The 14,816-nt window shown below is 41.2% G+C and overlaps 1 protein-coding gene across 1 annotated transcript in view; it reads right to left on the bottom strand.

Annotated features, from left to right (window-relative positions):
• Window positions 1-778: 778 nt before the first annotated feature.
• The window catches only part of angpt1 (angiopoietin 1), a 43,044-nt gene continuing 29,006 nt past the window's right edge, over window positions 779-14,816 (bottom strand). The window contains exons 7-9 of the mRNA XM_030788545.1: window positions 13,349-13,515; window positions 3,744-3,874; window positions 779-942 (exon numbers count right to left, since the gene is read on the bottom strand). Of these exons, the coding sequence (XP_030644405.1) occupies window positions 779-942; window positions 3,744-3,874; window positions 13,349-13,515 (462 nt within the window). The remainder of the gene's footprint in view (window positions 943-3,743; window positions 3,875-13,348; window positions 13,516-14,816) is intronic.

The following is a 14,816-nucleotide window of genomic DNA, read 5'->3' as shown; positions in this document are numbered from 1 at the left end:
GTCCAGAATACGGCATGTGGATGAAGTTCCGTAAGCTAAAGCTGTATGTTTCAAACCCACATACAATGTATGTTTCTTTCAATTCTTCTACAACCGTGTTATCTTCAGAAGCTGCAATGCCATTCCTTTTCTCCTTTCACAGAGCCGTATGTACAATACACAAAAAAACACATAAAAACAAAACACCATTTCAAATGTAACAGTCTGTTGTTTGGAGAGAAAAAAAGGCATAAAATACATTAAAAAGAAGTTTCATGCCCCCCCCCCACCCCCAAATAATTGTGCAATTGCTCATTCAAAAATGAAAAGTTCAGTCTTTTATTGTCTCTTTCAGAGTTCACTTGGACTGGCAGGCCAAATACATGGAAGGTACCGACTGGGCAGCTATGCAGTTATAGTAATCTGTCCAGTAGCCCCCCCCCCCCCCCCCCCCCCCCCCCAGTGTCCAGGGTGCCAAGTGGACAGCACTTGTGGCACTCGAGTTCATACTTCTGATGTACAAATAAAAAAAACAAAATTTAGGCTGGTCCTCCAGGTTCCTAGAATGCTTGCTGACCATCTGTAGTTCAACCCAATGACGGTAATAATAGAATGTCCTTCTCTTCACAGGATCTCTCTCTTCCCAAGAGGGGTTATCGAACAACAGCGACGCATTAGCCAAGTAGAGCTAGAGTAAAGCTAACAAGGCGACTTGAACAGTGTCACTTGATAATGTCATGAGTCACAGTGGAAAATGTTCTAGAAGGTTTCCACTGGTGTTTTAGGTTCTTAAGCAAGTTTAGGAGAAATCCAAGGGACGAATCATCATGGTAGTGGCACGGAGGGAATAGCTGGGTCCTTTGAAGTAGTGCCATTTGATGCCATTGAGTTTCCCAACATGTTGCCCCTGTGTGTAGTACATCCCGTTAAGGTTAGAAGGACCACAGGCATCAAACCACCAGCCTGAGGAGAGCAGAGAGGAGAAATTGTATTTAAAAAACTGTCAATTCATAATTAATTGTTGCTAAGCTTCCTCTAAATTTTTTCAGAAGACTAGTTGAAAATAAAATAAAGGTGAAACAACTACAAGAAAACCATTTAATTCAGAACATACGCTTCCTAAAACACGAGCAGCATCTGTACTTGTCTCCTCCTCATAAAGTGGAAAGGTTTACACCTGGGAGAAGTTTACACTTCCAAGGCAGTCCAAGCATAGAGCATTTGGTTTTAAATTAATGTTCAGCCGGCCAAGTTTGGTAATACAGATTACTTAGAATGTATGCCTGTATTCTAAAAGTAAAAAACAATCAGCTATTGACTGGAGTCCCAGGGCTGTTCTTTTCATTGGGTCTGTAGGACACTGACAGAAGGCCAATGATTTTACACACACACACACACACACACACACACACAGGCTTTGATGATTCCATGCCATCGCTCTGTGGTCACTGTGACACAGGTTAACAGCGATTGGCAGTGCCTGGGACGTGACAAGCTTGAGATATCACCGCCATGTATTTACAGAGAGTATAAAAACACACCCTGGTTTAATAGCAGCGGGAAAAGAGCGTGCCCTTCAAAATACGGCTAAATATAACGAACATCAGAGGGTGACCTAACCACTCATTTAAATTCAATAAGCCTAATAAAACACAAATTTGGACATAGGACAAAGGAGTATAGCATTGGTCCTAAGCAACTAAGACCATTTCTGAATGAATCTTTTGGATGGGGGAATACAAGACGAAATTAGATCTGAGCACTGGAACCTCACTATAAAAAATGAAAGAGATGGTAATATCCAAGACCTGCATGGTTCCATTAGGTAACTGTATTGTAGGTGCTCTGTCATTGGTTACTGAATAATGGCTTTCAGTAATCTTATCGCTATGGTTTCAAAAGATTGCTTTTGCCACGAATGCTTGTCATCTCTGTCACCTCACAGCCCATTCAGCTCAGTTCATCTGGACTCTGTATAACAACAGCCTCACAAACACACACACACACACACACATTTTGCATACTGGGAGAGTGTGGTACAGAGTGTGGCATTCCAAATGAGGCAGTCTGGCCCCTCTTCACAAACTGAGCTGCCAGTGTACTCTGCCTGTGACATTTCAATACACCTTCAACAAGCAAGTCTGGGCTGGCTTTTCATTGGCACATTGGAAGACTGGCAGAGACATATGATTGGATGCTGATGCTCCTGGTTACTATGGACATGCATGCCAAGCCACTGATTGGGCATGTGTCGACTTGTGTCGCTGGGGAGGAAGTTTTATAGGCTTGTTAAAAAGGCCAAAGGATGACAACCACAGTCGCAGGGTTGAAAACCAGAGCATATGTATGTATTACATACAGTCCAGATATTATATATTCTGTTAGAGAATTATGCATTTCAAGTACTTAACTGAATAAAAGTATATGCATGTATGTCCTTCTGAGATACTTTTAAGTCATTCCAACAGTTTTAACACACACGCTCTGGCAGATTTTACAAAAGTCTGCATAGTAATATCTCTCTAAACCTTTTCTCTCTTCACTTTGCTCATATAATATTAAACACCTGTCTTAAGTCATGTTCCCTTTGCATCTGTGTGTCTTTTTTTCAGCTGATGTTGAATATGTGAAAGTGCATCTCTGTCAGGAGCCTGCTTACTTTGGCTGTACAGCTGGACAATATTACCAAAAGTCCATATCATCATATATTTTCACATTTACCTTGGCAACAATACATTTGTTTGAAGCCCTGGTGCATAATTAAGGAACACCAGTTAGAACGCCGGTTAGAACTACATGAGAAGTGACATGACTGTCTATTATTTACTAGTTTTGTTTCATTTAAAGATGGACGAAAGCGGTGCCGAACGTGCGATCGAGTTGCCGACGCATATTTCATACAGATCTGCGCTACGTCAGCTCCTCAAATGATCGTTTTCAGGAGGAATTCTACCCAAATGCACCCCTTGCGTTTTAGGTGCATTAGAAGGGTGTTGTGTGTCATTGAAAATACCTATGTGAGAAAATTCAGTCAGTCAGAGAAACGCGTAATTTCGTCTTCTTTGCGTTTTCGCCCGTACTGGGCGGCACGGCTCGTTAATAAAATTGGGCATTAAGATAAATTGCGTGCACAAGACCTTTCTCATCAGGATGAATTACACGTTGACGTATCGGCACAACCCGAGCGTTCCCTGCGAGGATTCTCTCATTAGGTCTTGGCAGTATTCTGCAGTTTCACGGTAATCTGCGGTTCAGTTCAGTAGATACTTGGTGTCTGGATTTCACCCAGGATGCTATGGTCCACATAGACCTCATTACTCCTCTTTCAAAACCCAATGCGTTTTCTATGCCAAATATAAAGCAACAAATGGTTGGTTGTGCGAGAGGTTGAGCTGTGTGAACACAACACTTTATTTAGCCTAGAACCTTCTCTGACCTCCTCTGCAACCGTCTGTATAACTGAGTATGACAATAAAAGTGGTCTATGCTATTAGAGTACTCTCAAGTGATCTTCTTTTTTTGGGGCTCCGAAGCATCATCTCCAACCCATATAAGCCAGGTGCACAACTGAGCTTTGCTGCCATTAGCACAACGGACAGCGCTGATAAATCACTGAGAATTGCTCAGAAATATGCGGTGTATTTTTTTTTTTCTTTTCTTTTGGATGCATGGGTCTTGAGTTGTATTTGTAACCTAGTTGCTGTTTGTTTTTTGTGTTTTTTTTTAATGAGATGTACTTTCTTTTTTAGTTGAACAAATCTTACCGCCAGTTAGCATGAGTGCACACTTGCACATGCAGTTGTCATTGTCCATGTCTTTTGTGCTGAAATCAGCTCCGTGAATCACCAGACTGCTTTGTCTTCCAGCTGTCCCGCTATGACTCTTCAGGAACAACCTGTACCGAGCAGAGGACAGACAACAACCTGATGAAATGCTGGAAAACATGTGGGGGAGAGAGAGAGAGAGAGAGAGAGAGAGAGAGATAGGAATCTCTATGTCAACAATATGGCATAAAATTCCATTCTACGGCTACTTGGTTCAACTCGTGTTTTCAGTCTGTTGAAGTGGATGATAACAAAAGGGGAGGGAGAGACAAAGAGAGAGAGAGAGATAGAGAGAGAGGGGCAGGAAAAGAGAAGAGATAGAGATAGAGATAGAGAGAGACAACTTTGTTAATCAAAAACAGCATATCACAAGAGTTCAATACCATAGAACAGAGAGAAATCCACTGTCATGACAGACAGGCTGAGATATATTAGGGGAGCAGGGAAACTCTGAACCCAGAACTGACCCCTGTGACTACACCCTTTACACACTCCATACCTACCCCTGTCCCACTGTGTGTTTGCGGACTGTATGTCCTCTGCTTGTACCTTACATTTGACAGCAGCTGAACTTTATTGGCTGGCTTCCCCTTGAACAGTATGCACACATGATTCGGGGGATCCGGTCTGTCCAAAGGACATTTGCTTTAGGCAGCACATGTGGTAGGAGTAAATCATGGGGCTGAAGCAGAAATGCTGACTGAAGACATCCTTTATGATCAGACTCATAGTGTTTATTAAGTGAAATAAAACAGGGGATGTACATAGTGTTTATAGAGAAGATGCATGAGTGAGTCATATGACATATGGACTGATATAATGTAAATGTGATAAAACACCGGGGTTAGAAATTACATACTGTTTTAAAAAAAAAAACAACCTTCAATTGCAAGTCATATCTCAAATATGTGGCACCATTATGTGTGTTGAATAACTTGTTTATGGATATTTCTTTGACAGTACACTTCCTCAACAATTTGACTATGCAGTGAGTAGCGTATTAAAAACCCATTATGTCTTGCTCATTAATGTTGACAGTTCTATGAGTAGACATCAGAGAAATCAAGTCATTGAAAGGGCACAGTGTGTAACCAAAAATGCTGGATGAAGTTCAAAAGCCCAAAGATAATCTGATTAACCACGGCTTGTACATGACCACTGAATGAGTTTCTCCTGAATTTTTTAAGAGAGACCGGTCTCGATTCTCTTTATAACGCTTTTGCCGCCTGTTTTTCAGAGAACTCTGCTGGAGGCGCACACGCATGAGCTCTCATTATCACGTCACCAAACTCCCTCTCAGCGATGGAACGCGCAGCAAAAGAACGACTCAGTGCCAACGAGGAACACCAAATGAAGCATGTTCGGCCCCGACAAAATCATTTCCTGAAATCTATCACAGTTAATGAGAACGGACAGGAGAGAATGAGGACAATAAATCTCACTTAAGATGAGGATTTCAGAGAGAATGGCAAAAAAACAAAAAAAACCAACCAAAAACGAATTGTGTTTTTTCTGAGCCGCGTTCTTTTCGCGACACACGAGGATGGTGACGCTATACGTGAAGGCTTTTAGAGCCAAGCTCACGGTCGTGTGTTGGTCAGCGTGATTTCCAAAAGTAGGAAGTCATCCACAACTCTCAAACTCTAGATTCTAAATGAATTTTTTAAAAAAAACCTAAATCCCTCCATTTGTTCCAAAGATATCAAACGATTTGAAACACATTAGCATTAAGCATCAGTTCTCAGGCAATGAGTCATGGTTAGCATGAGCATTTATGAACATTTCTGAATTTGCATGAACACAGTGTGCAAACTTGTTAAGAAATATGCAACAGTTTGCTTAATCTCTGCATACTGGTAAAAAAAAAACACAGAGGCGCTGCCCTGATTTGTTTATTTTTGTTGTCATAGAAACTGAGATATATTTAATGAGAGTTGCATGTACAGGGTTCGTTTCTCTTGCGAAATGATGTAAATGAAGATTGAGGATACCAGTGAACTTTGAGTGTCATGCAACCATGTCAGATCTTCTTGTACAAGTGACTGCATAAAACGCCATGTCTTCTGAAACACATGACTTCGTTGGCAAACTGCTCTCCACTGACCCGTAAGGCAAGCCAGAACCACAAAATCACCGAGCAGGAACACACCCTTCTCCTACGGCTCCGCTGTGAAGGCCGCATGTTCACGAGTCACAGCCCAGGGCGTTTTTCACCAAAAAGGTAAAAAAAAAAAACCACTTCCACACAGCTGATGCAACCGTATTCTTCCTCAGGTGCTCTGTGGGCCAGTTCCTTTGGGTTTTGCTGAAACAACTTTTTAAAATGATATGAAGCCAAGATTCATTAAACAAAGCTCTGTTGATATATGAGAATCTCGTGAAATTTATTTGGTCTTTCACAACATCAGTCCCAGGGGAAGGCTCTCAATGTTCGGCCATCTCATTTTCTTAATAACATGATGCCGTGGAAGTTTGTTAGTATTCCTTGATCATCCGGATAAGTAACGTTTGTGCGAAGTGAAAAATGGGTGCCATGCCATGTTTTTCATTGTTATGACTGCTTGTTTTGCAATGTAATTTCAGTGATAATAAGAAAAGACAGACCCCTAGGACCTCTCATTATTAATGCAATTTCCAGAGATGGAAATAATCAAAACTTGTAATAACGTTACGGCGATTCGATTCCAGTTTTCTCTGCGTCTGTCGTGAAAACACAATTCGAGGACGATCATTTGTCAGGGAATGAAAGTCTGTCTGAGTTTACACGTCGTGCCTTTGTGGGTTCTCCTTCGTTCTCCCTCTGAACAAACACACCTCCCTCTCCACACGATGTTTTCCAAAGGTCTATGAGCCAAGGGAATGTTTGAGAGTGATGTTCAATAATGAGAGCAAATCTTTATCAAACCTCTGAGACCCAAAGACTGTTCCATGACAAACAAACTGTGTTCTGCGATGACTGGACGCTTCAACCCGGAGTTGTCACTTAGAGCCAAATGTATTAAAGGTCTCTTCAAAGAAAACGAACAAAAGATTTCCACAGAAGCGTAAGAAACGGGCTCCTAAGAGCTGTGTGTCACGTGTTCTGTGGGGGGTCCATACATGTCCAGTCCTCCCATTAGGAACCAGTGTCATTCCTCCCCCAAGACTGAAAACAAAGGCCCTGCATAAATATCTCTTTCTCCCTCTCCAGATGAAGGACATGTCAAAGCTCATGTAAGGGGGGGGGGGGTGTTGGGGTGGGGGGTGATGAGGTAAGGAGGAGTTCTACAAAGGAGGACCATGTTCAGACACCCTCCCTCCACGTCTCTCCACGACTTTTATTGCCCCAAGCTTCTATCGTAGACATACCACCTCACCGAATCTGTCATATTTCTTCAATGATGTCCTGGAATTTTTCCCCAAGACAATTTAACCACATGTGGAATGCTAAATCAGCAGACATGTTAAACTCATATAAACCTTCCAAAAAAAAAAAAAAGAAAAATGTTTAAGGAGCTCATTAAAACAGGCTCATTAAAACAATGTAGGCTTTCCTTTTCATTCATTTTGTTTGTTAAACCAAAAAATCATGTTCATATTCAATTGATCTGTTCAGTATAAATAGGATATGAATGCGGCTAAAACAGATGCATGTGCAATGTTTAATTGTATAGTGCATTATTCATAATTAAGTTATACTAAATGCTGTGTCAGTAATTATAGCTTGACTCTTGAAGCTTGTGACATGGACCTGAAAAATTGCAAAGCCAATGCCTCTGTAGTCACAGGCGCGCGCGCACACACACACACACACACACACACACACACACAAACATGTCAGCAAAGCGGTGTCAGCAACCTTGGATACTGCAGAATATCATAAAATTCTAAGACAACAGAAAGCAGCAAAAGAAACATTTTCAATTGAAACACAGAAACTGTAGTCATAAATTGCAAGAAAGATTTCAGGATCTGAAAGCCTGAATTCAGGAATTACGACTTGACATGATGTGAACACTGCAACGCAAGCTTTGGGCTCACTCTTTTCTATCATCACTCAATACTTCACCTGATATTTTGAGGGTGAAGTCTTAAGACTTATCTTTGACTTACAAACCCAAGGACTTGGACTCAGGTCTGGATTAGACTGGGGTAAATTCTAACCTGGCAACACACTGTGAGGCTACAGCACAGACTTCACAGCCTACTAATATCCTTCTTCAACAGGTCTGTCTGCCAAGTCCTCTACAAAAACCATCCACATCAAATGTGGAAGGGAACCGAGATTGAGATTCCAGATCTTTCCATTACCATGAGGAGAAGTCCAGGGATTTAAGCTTTGGCTGCTAAAGGGGCAGGTCTATTAAATAAAGATGTAGCATTTGCAGCAAGAATAAACATAGATGGTTGAGTAATTCTCTAAAGGAAGCTTACTGCAGACACGAATCTCATTTTGCTTAACCTCAGTTGTGTATGTGTGTGTGTGTGTATGTGTCTGTGTGTGAGTGTGTGTGTGCATATGTTCAGCTCCACATGGCAAAGAAAGTCTGTCCATTTGTGTCAGTGATGGACATGTATTATTCAGGGGGAAAAAGTGCTATGATGAAGTGCTACACATATGTTACGTTTGGACATGGAAGCGCACTTAAATTTGAACATGAGAATGTTCAAATACGTGCTTGAGCACGAACACACACACACACACACACACACACACTCTCTCTCTCTCTCTCTCTCTCTCTCTCTGTCTCTCTCTCTCTCTGTCTCACACACACACACAAACAAACTTATACACATACACACAGGCATAAACACAGACACACACACACACACACACACACACACACACACACACACAGACTTATACACAAACACACCAAAGAAAAAACAAAAACAAAGACAGACACAGACACGAAAGGTTCTTAAACCCCCCATATACAGATACAGAGACACAGACACAAACACACGCACACTCCTGACTCCTGGTCTTAATCTGTTTATGCAGCAGATTGGAGACCTGACAAAAGTTACAGTCCATCAAATACACAGAGCCAGCGTATAAACACATGCAGAATCTTAGTGTCTTTCAGCGGCCTGGGCATTAGGGACGGGTCAGTAGCATTTCACTCTGGGTTTGGCTCACGACCAGGTGTGACCTCTGACTGATGACTGTCCCGAAAAACCTCCATCACCCTGGACAAACATAGATGAGGCAGCATCGCGCCCCGCTCACTGTGAACCGCTCGCTGTAGTACGCGAAGTTTCTTTGCAGACTGTATTTCTGTGGCTTATTGTAAAAGCCCGTGGATACAAATAAAAACATCACCGACTCACTGGAGAATAATTACACACAAATATTGTTTTTCTCCTGCCTGAAATGGCTCTTTAGAAAAACAAAATAATTAAAAGTGGATTACACGAATTTCTCCTGGCAGTGTGGCCAATGCTCGTGTCCAACAAAACTCACTCAAAAGAGAACTGCGGAGCTAAATTATGACAATATTGATCATACGCAGCGATCGCCACTCAAAACCACTCAGTTAATTGTTGCATTTTGAAAAAATCAGCGAGACAGGGTTTCGTAAATTGGGTAAACAGGCGTGTAACAGGAGCTCCTCTTGTTCTCTCTACAGTTAAAATTGCGTTCTTTTCATTTGCGAGTGAATTTAACAAATAAACCATGTGGAACAACCTATTTTTTTCCCTTTTTTCCGGCGTGTCACATTAGCTGTCTGTCTCTCTCCCTGTCTTTCTTACTTTGTCTTCTTTCATTCAGCATCAGTCAAGCTTCTTTCCCGCTCTAGCCCTGGCCCTGGTTCCTCTGGTTCGTCTGACTCTCATTATCCCTCTCTTCCTTTCCAACAAATTTTGGAAATAAAACTTCAAGGGCTGAAATACTGCAGGATGACATATTTTCAGTATCTATTTTTGGAACGAAGTTAAAAAAGTATGTGCAAACACCAGAATAACTGAGATGATCCTCGGTCATTTTCAAATTACGTTGCTCTCCTTAGTCTTCGGACCGATAAATTTCATGTTTTCTTTTTCTAATTTTACTTTGTCGCAATCGCACACTGTAGTTTCTACTTAAATCACTCAAGCTATCGAGGCCGTGTACACTATTCTACTTTATTGTTGGAGAAACAGGTGGTATTGCTGGCTACAATCATAGAAAAACAGTTCATTAAAATCTAATAAGACTGAGGGTATAATGTCACACGCTAGCTACGTTCACATTATAAAAGAATTAAGCAATTGTTCACAGGTTTTTAAACGCCTTAAAGAACAAAATTTCTCCAGATAACCAAGAGACAGTTCTCAAAAAAAGTTTCCCTCTGTTGATGCCTAGACAGGATTTTTTAGACAAGATTTGTTAAATGTTTAAAAACGGATCTCTGTAATGTCCAACAGCCACAAAAAACAAACAGACAGACACGCAAATAAATTAAGCACGAGGTTGCATGCAGTACCTAAATATGGTTATAATTATGAACATAAGGCAAAAATATTGCCTGTATCTCAAATACTTCGAAAATGCAAACGTGACGTCTAGCTATGTGTTAAGAATGTGACCGTTAGAGAATTAGGATTATCTGAACAAAGCCTGAAGTGTCATTTAACGCCTTGCTCTTAACGCCATGTCGTTGTAATCTCATACAAGCCTGACTCATCAAATGATACTTGTCCAGATACTCACTCTCTCTTATGATATAAAACTTGGTTAAGGAAAAAAAAAAAGACACAAGAATGTAACTAAATATATAATTCCTTTTTTATTGCACTGACTACACAGTGAACGTTTTGCCAAATATACTTATTTGACTCTGCCCTGCCTTATATGTGTAATTTGGAAATCATTAAGCGAGAGAGAGGTCATAAATATGGCGGCTGAGTCGTTGTTCATGATTTAGAATAAGGGATTAGTTTCTTCTGTTTCCCGGCACAATTACTGCAGTTCTAAAACCCCAGCCATTTCCTGTCGAAGTCGAAATGTAGGCAAACGCAAGAGGCTGGAGGCCGAGCAGCATTTCCTGACTGGCCTAGATCCACGTTGTTTGTGATAAATGGGAAAGCGGAAACACGTTCACTTCTAAATGAACATCTGTAGGTTTCTATGGACAAGTCTGTGAGCTGTGACTGGGGGCATTATATTTTTCATGTCTCAGACAGTACGTGAATGTATGTATGTATGCTCCATCACTGTGTACCTCTGCTCCCTCTCTCTCTCTCTCCCTCTCTCTCGCCCTCTCTCTCTCTCTCTCTCTCTCTCTCTCTCTCTCTCTCTCTCTCTCGCTCTCTCTCTCTCTCTCCCTGTGAGAATATTTTTACTGTTTGTCTGTGTAAACTATCTGGTACTTTTGTCCACTCTCAGATGCCAAATGACCTCAGAATATCTACGGTTTGGAAATGAAATTCACGGAATAGCATTCCGTTTTCGTAAAATGCCCCGATATTTAATATGGTATACACAGAGTGAAAAACGTTTTGTTTCGGAATCAGAGGCTGAAATTATCGGACCAGGGTTATCACAAGTGACAGCCTCTCCTACCCTTTGTTTAGGGCCAACAGAGATGATTTGTTTTGGCCAGGGCCCTCCCACAAGCAACGCATGATTCTCACAGTACAAGAGGCTTGAGAGAACAAATCTATTTATAGAGATGAGAATGTTGATTAGGTTCCCTAAAAGCCTTTTTTTTAATTTTTTTAAGCAAGGACAGACTCTCAAAGCCGGAGGAATTACTAACACACCAAAATAAAATAAAAAAGTCACACTCATTTGCTGTTAGAACAGTATGTGTGTGCGTGTGTGTGCGTGCGTGTGTGTGCGTGCGTGCGCGTGTGTGTGTTTGTGTGTGTGAGTGCGTGTGCGTGTGTTTGTGTGTGTGTGGAGGTGGAGAAGAGGGACACAGTGTGTGACTTCTTTAATCCAGTCCCATTGTACTGCAGTTGAAGACTTCCACATATGCCCCTAACGATTGGGAAAATTCAATGTTAACCTGTAGCAGAAAAAAAGGGAGCCCCATTTTTCTGGATGAAGTTTCATATAGCACACAGGGACACATAAACCTTCATACAGCCTAACTGCCAATCATAACAAATCGCTTGATTTCTCCCAATAGCTTCGGTCATGACAGAGTACAGAAATACAAACAGAAATATGAATTCCACCACTCATGAATGCTTGAGCTGAACGCTGGAGAACTTAGCACAAATGCTGTCATCAAATATTTGATGAAATTATAACGAATGAAATGTGACAGTGGTACTGGGGCAGTTGACAGTGGACATTACCTGACAGCAGTACTGTATTTGAACCATTCTGACTCCTGATAGGCAAACATATGGAATGTGAAAGCCACGCATGCTTCTACCCTGAGCACACGGTTTAAGAAATTTCGAAAACGGAAGATGAATCCGTCTGAAAAACGACAGAATCAGAAATGGATGGAAGCTCTTAACAGGATGTTTAAAGAGCAGGGAGAGACAGACAGAACATCCTCATACATGTACGCTGGATCACTCAGAGAGTTCATACAAATTCAGACAGTATCAAGTGTCCACCTCACATTTCTGTGAGATTTTAACATCACTCGTCCAGATATCTACCAGACTGTATGACACAGTAAGTGCTAATTTATGTTAAAGTGTAAGTGAATATGCAGGAGGAGAAGGACAGGGGGGTGTCCACTATTTCTATGTGTTATAAGGATAGTATGTAAAAGTCTTGGGCTTTGTTGACCAAATTTATAAAATTTTAGACTTTTTTAAATTGTAACCACAAAGGTGTCCTCTTGCTCTATTACCGTGAATACACCTTTAGAGTCACACGAACACTACGCAAAGAAACCAGAGCGGCTAATGTCAGACTGACTGAGGGAAAGGAGAACATGATGTGACATCATTTGTTTTGATTGTTAGTTTCTGCAGTATTTCACATGATTAACTGAAAGAATTAACCTTTTAGCACCATTTTCTCAAGTGATACTGACAAATAACTGAGTTAGAGAGAGAGACAGAAACAAAAAACAGAGAGCGAGAGCAAGAGAGAGAGAGAGAGAAGGAGAGAGGAAGAGAAAAAGAAAGTAAAAAAGAGAGAAAAAAAGAAGGAAATAAAAACAAAAGTTTTAGCTTTGGTCTCTTGTGACTTTTAACCCTCCATTGTTAAAACAACCACAAGAGACCTACTTCAATAAACAAACAAAAAATTTCCAAATCCACGTTCCAAACAGATATTTCACACAAGCTTATCTCAAAACTCCATCTAACAACTTAACCCGACCAACCAAACAAACAAACACACAGAAGCCAATGTCACCGTTTACTGCCTCGTGAAGTATCCAATAAAAAGTTTGTCCTTATTCTCTATCCAAACCTTTAACCCAGCATATTACACCCTCTGAGAGTAGGAATCATCACTCACTGATTTATGTGCCTAGACAGTAGCCTATTTAACCAAACTACTGCCTGTACAAGTCAGTCAAGCAACCTCATATTTCACATGGAAAGAAAAAGATAAAATTCAAGGAAGAATTTTTGTTTTTTTTAAGAAGTTTTAACCTTTGTACCTGTAGTTGTGTTTCTCGCTGCCAATCTGAAAGCGGTCGTACTGGGAGAAGGCCTGATGTCCGTCCCAGTCCGTCAGCTCCACTCGGAGAACGTACTGCTTTTGACTCGTGAGCATGTACACAAACTCATTCCCCAACCAGTGCTCGGCTGACACGCTCCCGAAACCCTGCAACACAAAGGGGGAAACCCCTGGCCGTCAGGACAGGAAACTGAAGTGATGTCGGCGCAAGATCTTGGATCAGTGCGTTTGGAAGCACTCTCCTGTCCAAGATGTCGCTGACCTAACGCACTCGGAATATTACGGAATTTTCCATTCAGACTTTTGGTAGATGACAAGATAGTGATGATGATGATGATGATGATGATGATGGTTTGGAATTTAAACTAACGGCAAGAATCTTTGACAGCTCTTCAGTGACAAAGCCTTAATCGTCAGACAGCGTTTATCTTAGCTTGTCTTTGTTCATTCATTTATACACTGCCCATGAATAAGTGTTCCATTCTGTGAAAATAAGAACAAAGAATACAAGCTGCAAAAAGCTCTACTACACTCAATACATCTAGTCAGAGACACCTCATATAACAGTGTGACTTCCTTCTTGAAAGGGCTTTGATATTCTCAGCCACGTTCCCTGTTTTGGTGGGGCTCAGCTCATTAAACCAGCTGGAGACGAACTCCTGAAATGGGCCATAATGCAGGACATGTGTAAGCTGGAGTTATTACCCACCGTGTTGTGGAACGTAGCTACGGTCGTATGTGAGCAGCCATACCTGTTTATAGCAACACAAACCAGCTCCATATGCGAGCGTAGCATCCTTTTCCGAGTCCTTACTCAATTTCACAAATGACTAAAACTCAATTAACAGCAGTGGAGCAGTATTCCAGCTGACTCCACCTGTGCCTTCCAGAATTGTTTAAATAGTAACCAGTTTTATGAGCGATCAAAATGATGTCCAATGTGAGCTAAGTGATTCTGACAGCTTACGCCCTATGACTGAGGCATGAAAGTTAATAAGGGTGTTATTAAATCATATATTGGAAAGCTTCTCTAATTAGGGACCGGTTTGTGATTGGGGTTGTAGTCCATAAGGCAATTTAGACAATGGCAGAGGGGTAATTTTTAAACATAAATACAGAGCATTCTTTTTGCATGAGGCATCTCTTGCGTGGGTGGAGCTTTGGAGATTATCACCACGGCAACCACATTTGCTTGGCCCCCGATCCGTTTTCTGCACCATATTTGTTTATACTGTCCTACACTTACCCTCTGATTCAGTTTCGTCTGGCTTGAACAGATGTGGGCGCTTTTTATTTCTGCTTACAGTCCTGAGAAATGATTCACTTGCAAAGCACCACATTGCTCTTGTGAAATGAATTAATACGGAAAAGTTTTTTTTTACTTTTGACCTTTTCATCTCTTGCTACTTTTTTAACTGGTCAGGGGGTGCTCAGAGTTGCGTTTCCCT

The sequence above is a fragment of the Chanos chanos genome, chromosome 12, assembly GCF_902362185.1.
Source record: "Chanos chanos chromosome 12, fChaCha1.1, whole genome shotgun sequence".
Classification (NCBI taxonomy): Eukaryota; Metazoa; Chordata; class Actinopteri; order Gonorynchiformes; family Chanidae; genus Chanos; species Chanos chanos.
Note: the sequence above shows the minus strand (reverse complement) of the source record. Positions and strands in the feature narration are given on the sequence as shown.